General features: G+C 45.1%; 1 protein-coding gene across 1 annotated transcript in view; it reads right to left on the reverse strand.

Moving 5' to 3' along the window:
• LOC8031121 (attractin-like protein 1) overlaps positions 1-20,249 on the reverse strand; it is a 119,579-nt gene that overhangs the window by 72,493 nt on the left and 26,837 nt on the right. Inside the window, exons 10-11 of the mRNA XM_040210364.3 lie at positions 17,561-17,642; positions 8,457-8,521 (exon numbers count right to left, since the gene is read on the reverse strand). Coding sequence (XP_040066298.2) covers positions 8,457-8,521; positions 17,561-17,642 — 147 coding nt within the window. The remainder of the gene's footprint in view (positions 1-8,456; positions 8,522-17,560; positions 17,643-20,249) is intronic.

Below are 20,249 nucleotides of genomic sequence, written 5' to 3' on the forward strand. Positions count from 1 at the left end.
GTTTACATCGCTGGTTCTGTTCTCGGCGGCGGCTTTCCAGACGAGCGATGTGCTCTTTGGCAAGGGAATATGAAGCACTGGATGCAGTGGAAGTCGAGGCAACAGTGGCTTTGCGGCGGTTGCGCACCCATTCGCGTTGCTGCGTACGTCGCCGCTCCTTCCGCAGCCTGTCTCCTTTCCCCGAAAGGGTGCATGGCCGACCCATCGTGAGTCCAAACCGAAACTGATAAGAGCGAAGGAAACAGCACCCAAAGCAGACGAGGATGAAGGAACAAACGTGGAAGGGCTCGTTACAAGTGCTTCTTCTTCGTCTTCGTCTGTTTTTTGCGCAGTTTCCTACAATGAATTCCCACCAGCGCACCCAACTATCCATTCTTCTATTATAGCTGGAAAGGTTGCCGCCATCTAAGAGTGACGGCAGCAACCATACTGGTTGTGTGTTTGCCGCCCGTCGCTTATAGACGGCGGTAGCTGTCCGGGTAGGTTTGTGTTGACATACCGGACACGATCCTGGGGAACCTAGCCCTTAAAGGGCAACTCCGCTCAATTCCAGAAAATTTAGGCTTACATGTGATTTCATTTCACAAAGCACTACTAAACAGTTCTACGTCTTCGGATTCGCGAAATGTGGAATATTATTTGTGTAATCCTAATTTAAACATCAGCTGATACCGAAACCGAAACTTCGGTTGCGTCAGGCAACATTGGTCTCGTGTCGTCAGAGTCATGGCCACGTCACGTCAAACCACGTGGTCTTGTGACGTTCGGGGGGGGCGAAGGACAGGACACGCGACGCGAGCAGGTCGCTTCGCATGGCGTGGACAGTGATGGCCCGGGGGAGAGGGGGAAGGGGAGGAGAAGAAAGAGGAGAAGGGGAGTGGAGAAACAGACCGATAAGCGCGCAGGGCAGCGCAAACTAGCGCATCCACATTACGATGATCACGTGGACGCCGTTGAGCCAACACCAGGAGGAGAAACTCATGACGTCATTGTTCAATTTCGCTCTGAGAAGTAAAAACAAACAGAACGTGAGAATGACGTAGTCATGCCTCTGATGTAGTGGCTCAATGTTGATTGTGCCTCGCGTCGCACGCTAGAGTTGGCAGATTTCGGCGACTTGGCTCACTTGAAGGTTTGATGGCCAGGTTACTAAATATATAGACGGAATTAGATCGTAATATTTCACATGGGGTATTCCTATATGATACTGAAGAGGGCTACATAGTTTTCTAAATATCAAAAATGAAGCGGAGTTGCCCTTTAACAGCTCCGCTGTAAAAACTAACCTTGAGTCGCATGTATTGGAATGGAGCAGTCTACCGCTAAACAGAACGACTTCATGTGTATTCGCATCGAAAAAAGATTGAAAAGAGTCCTCAAAGCTGAAAGGCATGGTGGCCGAGTCCTCTGTCCACATTGGGTGATCGGAAGCCGGAAAACAACAAAGTTTCTGAATCACAATTAGTGGCAGAGTGTCAGTATTCTGGAAATGCTGAGAAACCGAAACTCAAGATACTTGACGCTACCAAAATAGCTGCGTGCACAGTGCTGCCCCACCCCTCAAGCAGTTTCGCATATGGTCTATTCTCTAGTCTAGTCTCGAATTGTGTCCAATTTAGCTAGCCACCAAGCCAATTTTCTTTTGCCGCCAAGCGGTCAGGCCAAGCCAAGCCAAGCCGCTCTCATAATGGCTGCAAGTGCGTAGTTGCAGAAGTGATCAACCGTGAAACCAGGAAGCTGAGGTCGGGGAATTGCCCAGCCCCGGACGTTCTTCGCCTATTGGATGCATTGATGTCAACAAACACGCCGTAGTCTGTCGTCCGCTTTCAGGCAGCGAAATCGTGCACGTGGTTAGGCCTAAGAACGGTCGCGTTGCTGTCCATGCTGAGTGAGCTTTGTAGGGTGCTTTTCCTTCGGGAAAAGGCACATCGAAAGCGTCCTAAAAAGGTTTGCGATTTATAAAGCATGGTTACTGTGACGCACCCCTGACCAGCCGTGGCGTACCTCCACCGGTGGAGACGTGCCACACTACCTTGCCGTGTCATATTGGCACCTAATATAATATTTGCTCGAAATGTGTAAATGCACCCAATTGTTATTTTGCTTAGAATCGTCGATCGTTTTGACCCCAACCTACTCTACATAGAGGGGCCACCAACTCAGCTCTCCCCTCTCTACTGGGGCCGAAGAATACCACGTGACCACAGCTGAAGACTTGAAAAATCCGCCAGGTGCCGCCCCGTACCATCTCCAAACCGCACGATCCCCAAACCGCTGCTGGCTACCTTGTTGGGCGCGTAAGAGTGTGATTGATTACAACATTTCCTATCGGCGATTACATATTATTCTTGACGACATATTACGCAAACCGAATCGAGCAATAGCCTATTCTGCCGCCGTGCTATTAATTGTGCGTGGCATTTAGGTATTTCAAGTGCCCTGGCTAGCAGATGCTCATGCGTACAGGCTCAAACCCTACCTTGCAATCAACCCAGAGTATCTCAACTCTCACTAATAACGATCATTATGATTAGTTGCACGAGTCAGTAACGAAGTTATTAATTTGGACCTAAACACATACTTTTCCCATTTTAATTTGCCACAGAAGAGGCAAAATTGTGAGCACATTAAAAATAGTAAAGTAATGAGACCATACTTTGACTATTTTCACTAACGACTAATTCCTAAATAATGGGACATGCGGGCAAGCTGGAGATATTACTATTATTTGTTTATTTTGAATAGTAGCAGCCAAACAATGAAATGCTTTATTAATGATTTACTGAAAGTACCACAAATTCAAAAAAAAAAAAAAAAGAGTCAACAGTTTTGCGCGAAATAAAAACATCAATGCAGACTCACATCTTGACTCATCGCCAAAATATTTGTCACAATGAAAAGAGCTAGACCCAAATTGTTGAAACTAGTTCCAGACAAGCCATAGGCTCAGTGTCATAAAAACCAGAAGGATAAAAGAATAAGCAAACGCAGCTATATCCTCGAGGGATATGCATATACACAATTCAGTAGCAAATTAAAAATAAAAACACCATTAGCAATTTTGTACAAGAACATCGGTGGTAGAAAAAGAAAAACATTGCACTACAAAAACCATAAAAAACATGTTTATATTGTAAAATACTGCTAAATGACAATAGTACCTGATGATTAAAAACATTACAGCAGCATGCACCCCCAGGTTACGAGTCAGAAACACGTGGCTAATTAGACTAGCATACATATTGTAAGAAATTTTTTAAATGTCACAATTTCTTTTTAGATGAAAAACAGTCCTGAAACTGAAGGAAAAGAATATACCAAGTTTCAAATATGAAAGATCGTTCTCCTACATACATTTCATCCGTGTGCCCAGTTAACTAGGTCAAGTAAATTTTGCTATAGGGATGCTTAGCCAGTGGAAGGTCTGTGTGCATTAGTTTAGTGAGCAAGGTCACTAACTACAAAAGTGAACCACTTTTACACACCCTCAACACTGGCTTTTTCTTTTCAGCATTTTCCTCCTGACATGGGTCTCCGTCATGACTTTTGTGAAGATGTGTTCGGTGGCATTACTGATTCACCTTCTGCTTGGCAAGAGATCTCCTTTAGCCAGTCGTATCTCAGTCAACTCGTGGAAGGAGATTCCCGTCGTGCTCGACTTCCATAGAGGTACGCAGCAGTACACTGTAACGGCCAGTCGTTGAGTGCTTCCTTGAGACAACCATCCATGTCAAGCTCCGCGGTCAAGCGATATTATGCGCAGAAAAGCCAGGCGCTTACGTGCGCTAAGTACCGGACACTAGCCTCCTCAGACTACTTGCGCCCACAACCAAGCGGAGAAACCGGAGATGCTAAGCAGCGCCGCGGGAGCGGTGGTGACTATGTAAACTTAAAACAAACACTAAACAAGCAAAACAAATATAGGAGACTTGGTCACCCCTTTATGGAGTACAGTGATGTGACTGGCCTAAGCCATTTTGGAGCACCTTTTGGAGCAGACAAAACAGTGTTTTGGAGCAGAAAATGTGGCCTTTGGAACAGCCAAGAAGGTATTTTGGGGCAGCAAAAGTGGCTTTTGGAGCAGCCAAAACAGTGTTTCGGAGCAAAAAAAAGTGGCTTTTGGAGCAAACATATTCTTAAAAAAATAAATATTTGTTTTAAGTGCTGGACAAACGAAGGGCACTTTGTGTTGTGTTGCGATGTGTTGGGCGGAACTCGCTGCCTGTGTTTTTGCTGCTGAGACATCCCAAAAGTATACAGTGCTGTAGGCGTTGCCCGGCAATACCGAAAAAAAAAAACACTTGCTATCGTTTTACTGGTTTCCGACATGGCAGATTTGTATAAAAAGTAGCAAACGTAAAACAATCAATTGGAAGCGTCCTGGCTGGTGCCTCTCGTGCAATCATGTGCACATGCACGTGAGGGCAACTTTGGCAGACTTGCAGTTACACGTGCTTCGTCGCACGAGCGGAAACAACAGCTGTTCGACTGAAACCGAAACCACGCCACTCCGCTCCGTCGCCAACTGGTTCCCAAAATAGTATGCAAAATGGAACTGTTCAGCATAAGACAGAAAACAGCCCGGCGGCGCACGCTTGCCAGGCCGGCAGGCGAGGTACAGGCTAAACTCACAGAAAAAAAGAACCTGAGCGTATCGATGCAAGACATTGCGAATCGGGGTCAAAAAGCTCTTGGAGCGCGTTGTGCAACGACTGAACTCGAGACAAACGAGCGCGGTGTGGAGGTTCAGCGTGTGAACATTGCCTTCTTTGCTTTAGCTCACTTCTCTTTACCAACTTTCTTTCGCGGCAGATTTTTCCTGTACCGGAGTCCCCCTCGAAAGAAAGCCCACCGAGGGAAACCTAGGTAATCAAAACTTCGCCAAGCAGTCATTGAGTTAAAGAGGGATTTTTATAGCAGCGTATGATTTAAACAGGAGCAGGAATGTCGATGCATTTCAGTTTAGAAAGCGCCATATCTGCAGCGACGTGGGGACGGCAACACATGCCATCGCGCGACCACGGCGACTGTGGTTGCGCAAGCGCTTCAGCTCACAAAGTAACTCTCGCTGCGCAAAAACGTGGTTTTGTTTCACAGTATTCGCGACTCCAGCAAAACGGACGCCGCCAAGCGGGAAAACCGGGAACCAGCCGGTCCAGGTCGCTCCGCGCCCCTCCGCGTCTCTGGTGGCTTTCGCGGAGATGTGTTGTCGGCGCGGTGGCGAACAATGTAATTTGACGAAGGTCCGAATATTTCTTAAGTTTGCCTGAGTGATCATTAGTGTGGTGAAGCCTCAGTAGATTGTTTTCTTCTATTACGTGTTTGAAAGCCCGTTTACTCCACAGCACACGGTCGCGTGCTTTCGATTTCTTGGATGGGGAGGAATCACGGAAAAACTTTATGATTTCTTGTCTGTCTCGAATCACATTCAAAGTGACGACTGCTTGGTAACTGATACTGGAGGGAACATCAATGTTGCAGTCAAGTGAATGGGAAGGTTCGATAGCTGCTTTTCTTGAGTTTGGTTGTGTTCGGTTAGCTTCAAGTTTGAGCCACCCACGCCGGTCGGTGCGTTGGCTATTTATCTTGGCCGCTTTTCGCCGAAAAAGCCTCTGGACCACACTTAAGGAGTTGGGCTGATTTCGCAATTACTTGATTCAGGAAAACTTGCTCGCAGCAAATGATGAATGAGGGAAATTATCTGTTTTCAAAAGGTGGGAGACAAGTCTCGCAACGTTAGATGCTGCCACGGCATTTTGACCTATCGCGCTTCCAATATTTATATTACCAGGACGTCGAAGCCAGCAGTAATATACGTCTACATTGATCAGGTTGACCGGCCACAAAAAAATACTAATTTTCTCCGTTCAGGATTTGAAGCAAAGTTCAATGCAGAGAGGTTCTGCGTGGATCTTCAATGAAGACTCTCTTCAGTTTGTCTCCGTGCTGCCGGCTATAGAACCATTTGGCTAAATTTAAGTAGTATGTTTCGTCTGTCAAATATACTTTTATTCAGCAGCTCACCTAATAGCTAGTCAACTAAGCTCATATGATCAACCCGAAGGATATACTAATATCGCTTTAGTGGGACCATAGTACGTAATATAATACATAACCCGCTCGTCAAAATGACTTCTCGATTGCTACTAAAACCTGAATTGAAATACGAGTATCAGCTGCTTAGTGGGGCGCCGGCGGGTTAACATGGTCCTTGGCTCAAAAAGCGGTTGCTTAATTTTCGTAATTTTCCTGCAGCCTGTGTTGATGGCCGAGCAGACGACTGGAGCTGTTTCGTAAACGCGGATACGCACAAAAGCTCGATTCCGCGGACAGATAAGTCGCATGGTCGAGGCATGCGAGTTAGCTGAAAAGTTACTATCTGTGGAACAATTCTATAGTCATCGCCGCTTTCCTCAGATGATCAAAACTGATTAGTATATTACCGTCTCTCCGGAGCCCATAGCTTCGGTTTTGAACGAAATCTCCGAAACGAAAGTTTGACACGAAAAGAACAAAATAACACCGGCGAAACAAAACTACGCTTTGCGAGTTTATCTGCACCAGCTACACTTCACCGTCTCAGTTCAAATACCTATAAAATTGGGCATTAAACAAAAGAAAATCTGTTAAATTGAACGCGCCACCCATTCAGGCGGCCCGGCCAAGCCGCCGCGACCTGGACTCAGCCGCCATGTTTGTTTGGTGGTGGCGCCCCCTATAGGTCGCTGGAGTCGCGAATGACGGCATGTCTGGCGGCCGGCACACTAACGTCGGAGCGTCCGCACCAACCGCATCTATCGCTAAACAAATTAAAAAAAAAAAAAGACGCAAGACGAGAATGCTGAGACGACGAGAGCGTGAAACGCGAGACGCCGTGAAAAATCATGCAAGACCGAATACACGATTGATGCAGGGTACTTTGTGTCGGGCGGCGTCTTGTGCCACCTAACTCACGGTTCTCAGTTTAGTTTCATTTTTGAAAGGCGACCAAAATTGGTCCTTTGGCGCAGGCTTGGCGCAGATTAACCATATGTTGGCGAAACGTAGCAGGATGTAGCAGGGTTAGCGCCTTGGCGCAGTTTGGCACAATTGGCGCAGCAATCACATCACTGGGAGTAGGATGTGGTTTTGACACACCTGCTATAGAAGAGAGGTTTGGGATTTAAATGTAGCCAGGTTTAACATTGTTCACTGGTGAACATAAATACTGTAACTAAAACAAAACAATGTTAATAAAGTGTTACAATGTTAATAAAGTTACCTAGTATTCGCTATGATCCAACAAAGGTGATTCCTGTTATTAGAAAAAATGCACGCGCGTTTTCCCATAGGAATGCACAGGAGCACCGCAAAAGTAGACTGGTTGGCGTCTGCTTCAATTCGCATCTCGGAATCACAAGCATACGTCATAATAACTATGATTCTAACCCCCACATGCCGCAATTTATCCAGAAATGCATCGGAGGCTTTGCAACGGGGCTTGCACATTGTCGATCACGGTTAATCGATTTTGATAGGCACGGTAAGGGAAGAGTTAAGGTGTAGCCGGACTTTGGTCTGGTTCAACATCCGTGGTTTGCAAGTAATGTTGAATTACAATAAGTGCAAAGCTTTATAAAGGTGTAACAAATTTTTATCTATTTATTTAACGATACCGACAGCCCGGCTAAGGGTCAAGGCAGTCACGAGTAGGAATATTGTGCATACTGGATATACGATAAAGGAGAAACAAAGCGGAAGTAAAAACAAAAGGTCAACGATACATATACGCAATAATATTAATAAACCCCTTTCCCTCAAAAATCATAACATTTTGAAAGCATACAAATAGCACTACAAACACGTACAATCAATATTGCATTTGAGACGAGACTTTTAAAGCCTTTTAAAATCTGACAAATTACGGAGAAACTATGGCATCGGGAAGTTTTGTTTTACAGGTTGACAAACTCTAAAAAGGATGAATGTTTAAATATACTCATGCACGCACCAATTGCAGATACCACTTTTAAGTGGTGAAGGTGCACTAAATCAAGTTTTATCTACTACCGTAAAATACTGGCAAGCCCACTCAAAATTTAGAGATAATCGCGAAAAAATGGGGGATGGGCGCTTGTCCGGTCATAAATTTTACACATGAATGTACTGTGCATATTTTCTCAAATCTTACAAATTAGGGTATAGGTGCTTAGTGTGGTACGGGCGGATGCACGGTATTCTACGGTAGTCGTTTTTTTTTTCCCTATAATCACCTTTTTTTGGCATCCGTACAAAACAAATTGGCAACATACGGAGTTTCTTTTAAAATGAATAAACAGTAAGACACCCTGGCCGACTTTCCGGACAATCGCCGGTCTCCGGCCTAGTTATAATGCAGGGATGGGAGCTGGCACAAGGGAGGATGCGTGCCTTCCTTTTCTAACGGAATGCATAAAACATTGTGGGACCTGACTCACCGGGTGTGTACTTCACCAGGCTGGCCAGCATCTGCCCGTTGAAGCCTCCGAAGATGTACAGGGACCTGCGGGGTCAGAGGGTTTCCGTGGGGCCCTCCTCTGCCAACCCTAGTAGTGCACTCTAACTTCACTGCATGGACAAATTCACTAAGCCATAGAGTCTAATCGTATCAAATTTTGTCTCGGTCCGATTCATCCGACACTGCCTCAAGTTATAAATTTCCACAATGCTTTTGACTTGCAATGAATCCATGACAAGACTGGCTATGCATCCAGTTGGTGCCCGTACAGTCAAACGCCTTTATAACGAAAACTTTGAAAACGCCCATTTAACAGAGTGAAATAAAGTCGCGGCCAATCTCCTATGTGTTCAATGTGTTTCTCAGACTACTACAACAAGTTCCTCTTTAACAAATATTTTTGTTGAACGAAGCAGTCCAAGCTCCGAAGCTTCCAAAGTTCCAAAATGGAGCTTTTGGAGCTTTGTGCTGTCCGTCTCGTTTTTGTGCCGCTTCTGGGTTGCCATGCCAAAACCGAGAACGCGCGGCAACAGAAGCGGTGCGACAAAGGTGGCGTTGCGCCTCCGCCACGCGCTCATGCTTGCTTCTATGCTCACGCCATCGAGTATGCGCCACTCGACGGTCCGTCCGGGCAATGCGCACACCTGTTTTCTTATTTTGTACGTATGTCGGCACATTTCAAAGGACTCCCGCAAACGAGAGAATATATTGTCACGAACGACAATTGAGGAGGCGATGAAACCCAGGAGCAAACGAAACGCAGAGCGAACATGCACTCAAACAAAACGAGATGGAAGGGAAAATAACGGCCGTCGACAGTGGCGTAACGGCAGAAGCGAGCACGGGCGAAAGACCCCCTTGTACCAATCTAGCTCTTTTTAAACCTTCCCGGGAGCCTAGAATATTCTGCCCCGATCCTTCTCAAACTATACATTCGGAACACGAACAAGCTAGGCGGTTCTCCAACCTTCTCCAACCTTCTACTCACATAAAAAGAATGTGAAAAGACGCGCAGTGCCAGAAATCCAACTCGACCCACCCAAGTGTGAGCCCGGCGTGCTGCCGGCTTGGCTACGTAAAAGCGCGACAACGTAGAAGAAGTATTTCTGTCGGCAGTTGCAAATGCTTTATGTGGTCTCGGCACTCGTTCGACCGAGGCGACGATCTTCGCCAGGGTCCAAGATTCCCAATTTCGCTCGATCGGAGTCCCAAATTATTTCGCCTTGGAGCGACGATGTGCGGTGAAGGAATGGTCTGCGACTTTACCTGCAACGCTAAAATCTAAGCGAAATCAGTAGAGCTGCAGAGACTCTTTGTGCGGACAGATGCAAAAAAGAGCTCGGTCGGCTCGGTTGTGCACCTCTCCCTATCCTCAGACTGCAGCCACCGCATGCTGAGTAGTGATGCAAAACTATCGATGAATTGACTATTGATACTTGCGATAGTTTTTCAAAAACTACTGATAGTGTCTCAGAACTATTGATAGTTGACTATCGATAGTACTGTCGATAGTTTTCCGATAGTAGACTATCGATAGTACTATCAATAGATTTTTGATAATCGACTATCAATAGTTTTTTTATTGTCCATAGTCACATTTCTGGAGACTATTGATAGTGCTATCGATAGTTTTGCACCACTATAGTCCGTTACAACTCAAGAAGGCAGTTCGAGAGTAAGACGGGCCGGGAAGGGAGAAGCAGAAGGAACACTAAAGAGAGAGGGAGGTTTCCCCATCTCTTCTCCAGCGTTCCGTCTGCTTCCTCCTCCCTGGCCCGTCTTACCCTTGCCCTACCGCTCGCCTCCACTTCTTTCCTCGCCCAAACTCCCGTCTTCGTCATCACTGAAAGCTAACGAAAGTTGGGATGGTAAGTACCTGGGCTAGTTGCTGTCCCATTTGAAAAAAAAAATAAAGCGATAAAAAGAGAAGAGGGAGCGATGCAAACTACTAGTGTCGCAAAACTATCGATAGTAAATCGTCGACAGTACCATCGATAGGTTTACGATAGTCGACTATCGATAGTTTTCAGACAGCTGATTAACGATAGTTTTTTCGATGGTCGACTATTGATGTACTATCGATAGTTTTTCTCTAGTCGACTATCGATAGTACTATTGATAATTTTTCGATAGTCGACTATCGATAGTAGTATCGATAATTTTTCTATTGTGCACTACCGATGGTACTATCGATAGTTTTTCGATAGTCAACTATCGATAGGACTATCGATAGTTTTTTCACTATCGATAGTCAAATTTCTAGCGACTATCGATAGTTTTGCACCACTAGTGCTGAGTGCACGGCCGATTATGCCGTGCTGCCGTATGGTGCCCGATGCTCCCGTTCCTACGCCGTCTAGCGACTCTACGCACAATCGACAGCAGTGCAGCTGCTTCGAGAGCCTCCTTCGAATGATGCGTGAAGGGACAGGCCGCTGCCCGATTTAAGAAAGGCCAAACTTATGTGGTCGGCGAACGCCTTTGCCGCATGATCGAATGGGGGGGGTTCCATGTCGGTGGCGTAATGACTGTCGCAATTCCTATTTCGGAAAGTCGGTCAAGTTTAAATGGTGGGAAATTAGTCTGCAGCAAGAAGCGCCTGGTTTCTCGGCTGTGGATGACAAACCTTGCCAGTGGCAGAGCGTGGTGTTTAAACTGTGTCACGCAGTGGTGAAGGCTAAGATGCCTGGATTCCTTTCGGGCCAGCTGCTTCGAGCTGCAATGCCCTAGCAGACTCTGCCACCATTCCCCCTTTTTATCAGTCAATGGACCTCTGTTGAGTAACGAGCGCAGTCTGGATGAAGAGCAGCCCAACGTGCCTTCACCCGTCAAAATACATTGGCATCATGCCGTTGTACCGGTTTTTGCTGCTTTTTATTCCCCATACAGTATAGACCACTTACAACATAACCGCTTATAGTGCAGGACCAAGTATAACGGGGCTTTTTTAAACCAGCAGTTCGCCTCCCATAGAATTCCATGTATTTACATACCGCTTAAAATGCAGGCGCGCAAAGGGAAATACCGGTTATAGTGCGGTTTCTGGAACAGCCCGGCGGCTGTGCCGACTGACGGGCGCAGCGAGCACGCTTCCCTGTGCGGCGCTAGATAACGGCGCGAGCCGCAAGCGGCACTCGCGGGGCAAGGAGGTTGCTCGAAGAAGTGGGCAGAAGCAAAGAGAGAGGCTTCAGTTGCCATAGCAACGGAGCAACGCACGCACGTGTCATTCACGTGCGTGCGTCCCTCCGCTGCGATGATTGGAAACAACCGCAACGACAGACCAATCGCAGGTCGAGGAGAGGTGTTCGCGTGCGTTGCATGCCGGTCGTAGGCCGGCTGCTTCTATCCGCAAACATGGCGTCGGTTGTGATCGTCGACGTAGACGGCGTGGTGGAAGCTCATCGTTCCGCGTAAAAGCGCTATCCTTGACTGTGAATTTTCGTTGTGCGTCGCTATGATAACCCAGCACGTACTAGAAGGGAAGATCCACCTACTCGTGCGGCGATGTCGTGACGGCACTCTCAAGACGGCAGAAACGCCCGTGTCGTCGTGTTTGTTTACTTCGACTGCAGTGGTGCTTCTAAGCATTTGTGTTTTCGAACATCGCCCGGATTTCTTATTTCGAGCATTTCATGCCTGTGCTCAAGTTGAAGGTATTGCTGGTGCGTACCATATAAAGCATGCGAATTTTCACGCGTTTTTATCGCCGGAGAAAAGTGATTAGGGTTAGCAATCCTGAACGCTCGCAACGTCCGTCCGCAACCCGCGACGCCGTTAAAAGGCTGCGCCAGGCGAAAGTCGCTCATTTTTTTCAAAATGTGTGACACACTTGAGAGAGAAGCGTACTAGTCTGGTGAAATAAAGACTTTCCTCAAACTAAGCTTGACTTTTCATCTAACATAAAATAAATTCTTTTACAAAAGTAAGTTGCCTGGTGGCATGTATTTTGGCCTGAAAAAATAATGTTTTGGTTATAGCGCGATACCGCTTATAGTGTGATTTTTCGCGACTCCCGCGACATACGTTATATGCGGTCTACACTATACTACCAATACTAAAAAACGAAGCAACAAAATAGACTAAATACGCACGAAGGTAGATGCTAACAAAGTTGATGTCGCCGTTTTCGCAGAGCACCGTCTCGGTGCCCTGCGAAAATGGCAACAGTGGGAGTGCACGAATGCACAGAAGCTTACTGGAAAAAGGCCCATTGTCAACAGACAAAAGCTCGTTTCTCATGTCACTCATACTATATTTGGAGCTATACTGTTTCCTAAAACTAGGGATGTCGTGAACCACCCTAGGTTCGATTTCGAAAGGTTTTGATATTTTTGAAGCGAACTGAGGTTCGAATTCGCAAAATTTCTATATTTTCGTACCGACCGAGGTTCGAATTAAAAAAATTCGCAACTTTCGATCACAGTGCAGTTTTGAATTAGAAAAGTTTGAAGCATTCACGGTTTCTAAAATTTCGGGTGCGAATATTTCAAATGTTTTTTTATTTGAGGTTCGATAAATTCGAAGATTTCGAACTTTCCTAAATTGAAATTCGAGATATTTGAAAATTTCAAATTTCTTGGGATCTGAAATTCGAAAATATCGAAGATTTCAAAATTTTTTGGAGATAAAATTCAAAAATTTCGAACGCTTCGAATTTTTATAGACATAAAGTTTGAAAAATTCGAAGATTTCGAACTTCTTTCTAAATGAAGTTCGAAAAGTTCGAAGGTTTCGATTCTCTTTTGAGCGTCCCAGATGTGCTGGAATATTTGCCAGTGCAGTGTGACGAGTGACCATAGCCGCCAGCCCGGGGGGGGGGGGGGGGGGGGGCTTTAGCGTGCATCACACAGTAGTGATCCCACAAACGCACTGTGTTACAATACTCATCCAGTTCGAAACGGCCAGGGACGGGCAGGAGGTTGAAGCGACCTGGCAAACTACTGCCCTACCCCTTGCACGCTAGAAGTAATCCGATCGAACGCCACCCGAGTGACGCTGGCATATAGTAAATTAAGTTTGTAATTGCTGTGAAGGTTTATTTTCCGGGACGGAGGAAACGCCTCGCAAAAAGCATAGAAGCCGACACAACTCGAGGTCGAGGAGCGTTCTACCATACCAGTAGCGTTCGAAGAGGAAAAACGGGGGGAAGGGGGGCTCCAGCCCCCCTTTCCCCCTTCCAGATATTTGAGACTGTTAAAGAAAACAATACGGGGAAAGAGGGCATGGTCGAGCTTATTTTAATCTGAAATTATTTATGCGTAAGTATAGCTACTGTCGCTCTTCACTGCATAAAAGATCACGTAGATGGTCATTGTTAGAAACTCGTTGTCAGAAGGCACTACTTGTCACATGCTTCGTGGTTCGAAAGTTCACAGCTATGTATTTTCTACCTAAATAACTGTGCCACTGATAAAAAAAATAAAAACAAACATAACAATAAATGCAAAGATAAAAAGCTGCAGAAAAAAAAAACTATCAAGAATTCGCCGGAAGTGTTGTGTTCTTGCATATTCAGGGGCTCAGAACTTCGAAACAAGTTTCTCCTACCAAAATGCGTACAGGCTAAGAGAAACACGTCCCAAGAACGTGAAGCGAAAAAACAAATGTTTATTTTTAAATGACGCGCTGAACTTGAACAATATTAGATATCTTCTCCCATGAGTTAATTCATTCCTTAACGTGAAAAAACAATAAATACCTTATTTTGTATTCTGCAGATGGCAATGATAGGTACCGTCTGTAGTGTTAATTTAAATGCGATACCTCAAACAACTTAGACGAAAAAAAATACCAAGTTTAGGGCATAATTACCCGTAGATACATGTTTGGACATTTCTTTGAAACTTATCTTGAATAACAATAATCACATCTTAAGACAACACTTACCTTACAATGATCATTCTTAAAAAGTTTAACATCTCTACCATAAATAGCTTCGACTAAAGCGGGCTTCAAATATGGCACAAACGACAATCGTCAAAAAACCGTCGTCCTTCCTCACCCCTTCGGGAATGTTTTTTTTTAAACTAAGCATGCCAGAACATTAAATAAATGGCATTGTCTTTCGTAAGGAACGCAAGACCGCATGTAAAAATTCGAGAAAAAAAATTACGAATGTACCTCACTACTTGAATTCAAATGAAACCGTCCACCGGTCTTTCGAAGTTCGACGAATGTCAAACTTTTACCCTAAAAGTTAGAAGTTTGTCAAACTTTTGGCATTTTAGCATTCGAAAGTTTGAAACTTTCGAATTCTCTTGATAAATAAGTTCGAAAGTTCAAAATTATTTAATTCCTTAGCGTAAAAAATTCGAAAGTTCGAAAAGCTTCGAACTTTTTAGTTCGAAAGTTCGAAAAGCTTCGAACTTTTTAGTTCGAAAGTTCGAAAATCATCGAATTTTTTTATCTATCAAATTCGAAAGTTCGGCAAGCATAGAATTTTGCAGCGTAATAAGTTTGAAAAGAATCGAATTTTTTAGCGTCAGAAGTTCGACGGTTCGAAAAGTGTCGAACTTGTTAGTTTAACAAGTTTGAAAATTCGACTTCCGCTGAATTTTACAATATACAGTGTAGACCGCATATAACGTATGTCTCGGGATTCGCGAAAATCCGCACTATAAGCGGTACCGCACTATAACCAAAACATCAATTTTTCAGGCCAAAATACATGCCATGAGAAAACTTACCTTTGTAAAAGAATTTATTTTATGTTAGATGAAAAAATAAGCTTAGTTTGAGGAAAGTCTTTATTTCAATAGACTAGTACAGTTATGTCTCAAGTGTGTCACACATTTTAAAAGAAATGAGCGGCTTTTGCCTGGCGCAGCCTTTTAACGGCGTCGCGGGTTGCGGACGGACGTCGCGAGCGTTCAGGATTGCTAACCCTAATCCCTTTTCTCCGGAGATGAAAACGCGTGAAAATTCGCATCCTTCATACGGTACGCGCCAGTAATACCTTGAACTTGAGCACACGCATGAAATGCGCCAAATAAGAAATCCGGGCGATGTTCGAGGACACAAATGCTTAGAAATCACCACTGTAGTCGAAGTAAACAAACACGACGACACGGGCGTTTCTGCCGTCTTGAGAGCGCCGTCACGACATCGCCGCACGAGTAGGTGGATCTTCCCTTCTAGTACGTGCTGGGTTATCATAGCGACACACAACGAAAATTCAGAGTCAAGGATAGCGCTTTTACGCAGAACGATGAGATGCACGCCGTCTACGACGTTGATCACAACCGACGCTTGCGACCGGCATGCAACGCGCGCGAACACTTCTCCTCGACCTGCGATTGGTCTGTCGTTGCGGTTGTTTGTTTCTTTGTTTCCAACGCAGCGGAGGGACGCACGCACGTGAGCGACTCGTGCGTGCGTCCCTCCGTCGCTATGGCAACTGAAGCCTGTCTCTTCGCTTCTCCCGCGTTTTCGAGCAACCTCCTTGCCCCGCGAGTGCAGTTTGCGGCTCGCGCCGTCAGCGCCGTTATCTAGTGTTGCACAGGGAAGCGAGCTCGCTGCTCCGGTCGTCGGCGCGGTCGGCGGGCTGTGCCAAAAACCGTACTATAACCGGTATTTCCCTTCGCGCGCCTGCATTTTAAGCGGTATGTAATTACATGGCGTTCTATGGGAGGTGAACCGGTGGTTTAAAAAAACCGCGTTATACCCGGTCCTGCACTATAAGCGGTTACGTTGTAAGTGGTCTATACTGTAGAAAGTTTGAAAATTTGAAGTCTTTCGAACCTTTCGAACCACTTGATTCGATAGTCGAAACTTCGGTTCGAAAAAAGTTTGCGGCATCCCTACCTAAAACATCTCGAATGTCACGCAAATGCATCAATATGCAATAGCCCTAATTTAATTTCGTGCGATCGATTTCTCACGCTCAACTACTCTCAACTACTCTGATGAAGCTACCCGTACTAGGACTTGGTCATAAAGGCGTTTGACTGCACCATTTACGATCAATGAAGCTGATGTCACTCTCTTCACTGCCTAGCAGCCCAGGCCCCAAAGGGCACAATTTGGCACCTTTGGGGAAAAAATCCTATAGGACAGCCCTTAAATATCAGGACAGCCCCTGAAGGCCTTGTCATCATCGGAAAGATCCGAGCCAGCTTTGTATCAACCAGCACTCTTCTTTATGTTAAGTGAAACTCCATGCATGTCTGGAATGACATGCACCCTTTTCTTTTGTCCTTCTTCTTGAGGGCCTTTCTGTTGAATCGTTTGAAATTTTAAAGCAATCAAACGCACGAAGCAAAACGCTCTCGAGAAAAACCTGATAGGAAAAGGGTGCATGCCATTGTCCACACGCACACAGCTTCACACAATCTTCTCTTTCTTCTTTAAGCTGGCTCAGATGTATCCAATGATAAGACGGAAGAAAACGCAGTGTCCCCAAGGAGCACATCAACTGGTGTATTGATATTGTCTATAATGTTATCCACGAGGTGCCTCTTAGCTGCGGGCAACTATACTCTGTACATTGACCAGACAGCTCGCTGCTTCGATGACAGAACAAGAAAGCGCAGACTTTCCGTACGTAACAATTTGGGATGGCATCTTTGAGAACATTGCAAGCGTTGTGGGTGAGAACCTTGCTTAGAATCAACAAAAGAAAAAACTGAGATTGTTGAAGCATTCTTTATCAAAAGGAAGGGCGACAATTGTGAATCCGTTTATTAGATAAAGAGATTACTTTCTTGGACGGAGTAAAGTGTCGAGTGGTCACCGAAGTATGTGCGAGTGTTTGGATGGCCTCGCAATAAATCGGTTTGAAGTGAGTGTCTGTCCGTGTCAATTCGTCCTCCTCTCTCCCAGACACACAGAGCACAAAATACGAGAAAATTTTTTGGCGAAATATTTGCATAGCGAGACCCATTTTGAGTTAGGTGAGATTCTGAGACGCACTTGAATCTTGAAACGTCGCTTGCAAAATAGAAGCCTGCCTCGGAACCACTTAAACGAGCCTCGCAACATGGTGCGTAGTACTGTGCCACTTTGGTTTCTAAAAGAGGGAAAAGTTTCTTTAGTGGCTCTTAAAACGTCTTTTGGGAAGAGTGGGAACCCATCAAGCCCACTCACTGGTTGTAGACAACGGCCGAGTGCCCAAAGCGCTCCAGCTGCATAGAGGACGGCCCAGGCAGCGTCTGCCACGAGTCACACTCTGCAAGAAACCGGGCCAAAATGAGGATGCCAACTTCTGCTATTGCTTGGATGACCCTTCCAAAATGCCCTATACATGCGAGGACTCCAAGCTCAGGCAATGTCCTTTTTCTCAGTAGAGGATCTTGACCAAATACTCACACGGTCCAACAAATTTGCATCCGCGTTAGCAGGAAGCAGCTAATCATCTAGATTAATTTCTATCTAGATGCAAATAAGATTGCGCTGGTTGGAGGATGTAAAATATTTGAGCGTTATCTTTTCAACCAACCTGACGTAGAGTAGTCACGTTGAATTTATAACTATGAAAGCGTAAGTGTACTTAATTTTACTAAGAGGAACTGGAAAGACGCGCCGTCAAACAATTTTTATACATTTGTAATGTGCGTTCCATCTTAGAATATGCCACTCTTGTGTGGGATTCTGACACTGAAACCTTAATTAATAAACTAGAGCAGGGGTTCTCAAACTGAGCTCTGGGGAACACAGGGGTTCCACGAGCTGGTCTCATGGGTTCCACCAACACCCATATTGCAACCCCCACGCCGCAGGCTGCACGGCAGGACCATGCAAAGCGCCTTCATCTCACTTTGTCCTGACATTGCGATTGATATGGTGGGGATATATGGGGAGCAACGCAAGCGAAATTGCCTACAATTGTGCATCTGTTGCTTCTCGGTCGGCAAATATGGAGGGGGAGGGGGAGTGTTCCGCGGCAGTTTTTGAGGCTTCCTGGGGTTCCGTGAGGCCAAAAAGTTTGAGAACCCCTGAACTAGAGGACATTCAAAATTAATCTAACTCGCATCAGTTTGGTATCAGTGCATTAAAGGGCCCCTGAAAAGAAAAACAAAAAGTTGTTTTTTTAACATTCTAATTGGGACAAAAACGTAAAAAAACAAATTTCACGCAAAAAAAAATTTTTTTAGAGCAATACTGACGGCGTAAGACGCGGTTTCGTCGGCAGTCACCTTCTTTCCACCTGTTTTCTCTCTCGGCATTTCGGGTGCGTGGAGGAGAGGTCGGTTGGCTTCGCCTTCACGACCGAGATGGTCATTCCGGAAGGACCCGCGACGTCATGAACTTCGCGCGCAGAATTTTAAATAAATCTTCCCCCATCAATATTGCTCTAGAAAAATTTTTTTTTTGGGGGTAAAATTTCTTTTTTGACATGTGTGTCCAAACCAGACTGTTTAAAAAAAGCATTTTTATCTTTTCAGGTTTTTTTAAAGGAGGATGTGGGGAATGAATGAGAACTTCCTTATTTCTCGAGATATCTGAACAGAATTTACAGGGTGTGTTTATAACACAGACATAAGAAGAACTGCAAAGTTTCATGGAGCTGCGCATTCTATTTCCCAAGTTACAAATATTTATTAAAATTGTCCACATCCGTTCCTTATCCCAGGCCTGGGGAATCTGAAAAAGGTAGTAACAGTATAAATTTTGTTATGATCACCCCTGGATAGGTTCCTCCGGGTATAACAGAGCCCTTTTATTAAATTTCTTTGTTAAAAATTTTGGCAAAAGTTTGAATTTTATGTAGTCGGTAAAAATGTGAATAAAAGTTTGTCAAAAAATTTATAATGCAACTTTTTAAGAAAAGGGCTGTTATGCCCTCACAAAGTTATATAGGAACAGAATAAAAAAGACAGCACAAAAATCCATTGAGCAGTTCCCGAGATATTGCTGGGACGAGCAGCCACGGCAGGGGAAAAAATCTGTTCCGAGAAAACAGCACTTGAAATAAGAAATTAGGAACAGCGCGCAAAAAGACAAGGACAACGAGAGTAGAGCACAGGACAAGTGCTAACTATGAACTGAAGTTCTATTAAAAATGGCTCAAACGAGAAAAACACCACAAAGCCAAGCAACGCCGTAACAACCAATGGCGTGTCGGTCACTAGTGACCTATAAAATCTATCTCTTTTTCGTGTAGATAAATTGAAGGCTGGCTGACGCAGAGCCAGCTTTTTCTATTGCATGTGCCTCCAGCACCTGTCTCTGCACTTTTGTACGCCTCCTGCCAATGATTATGGTACCTTCAAAGATAGGATGACACAGACAGTCTCTGCAGTGTACATACAAGTGACCTCCGGTCATTGACCGTAAAGAAAGGGCATGTTCACGCATTCTCTCATTGGACAGAGCGATCGCTCTGTCCAATCACGTTCTTGCAATTGCGACACGGAAGAACGGTGACCACGCCATAACCACGCAGCCGACGCTACTTTGGGAGCCGGCAAACAAAAGAGAGAGAATTCACCTTCGTAACAAGACCAAGATGGCAGCCGTGGGCCAAATGCGTCGGGAATGGCGAGCACGCGAAGCTGGGGTTGATTTTGACGTTCACTTGACAGTCACTTGGACGCTACCCACGCCTCATAAATATTTGCTTTTAAATATTTCCTCGTTGTATTAGGTGCTGATAATTACGAACGAGGTAGTTTATGAGATATACAACCCAAAAATATTAATTTCTAAAAATAATCTTTTTGCCATTTTTTGTTTTTCAAAGCCCGCGTCCCCCTTAAAGGGCCACTGAAAAGAAAAAGAATGTTCTTTTTAAACAGTCTGGTTGGGACACGCGTGTCTAAAAATAATTCTGACA

Source organism: Ixodes scapularis, unplaced genomic scaffold, assembly GCF_016920785.2.
Source record: "Ixodes scapularis isolate PalLabHiFi unplaced genomic scaffold, ASM1692078v2 PGA_scaffold0__279_contigs__length_252992795, whole genome shotgun sequence".
In the NCBI taxonomy this organism is placed as follows: Eukaryota; Metazoa; Arthropoda; class Arachnida; order Ixodida; family Ixodidae; genus Ixodes; species Ixodes scapularis.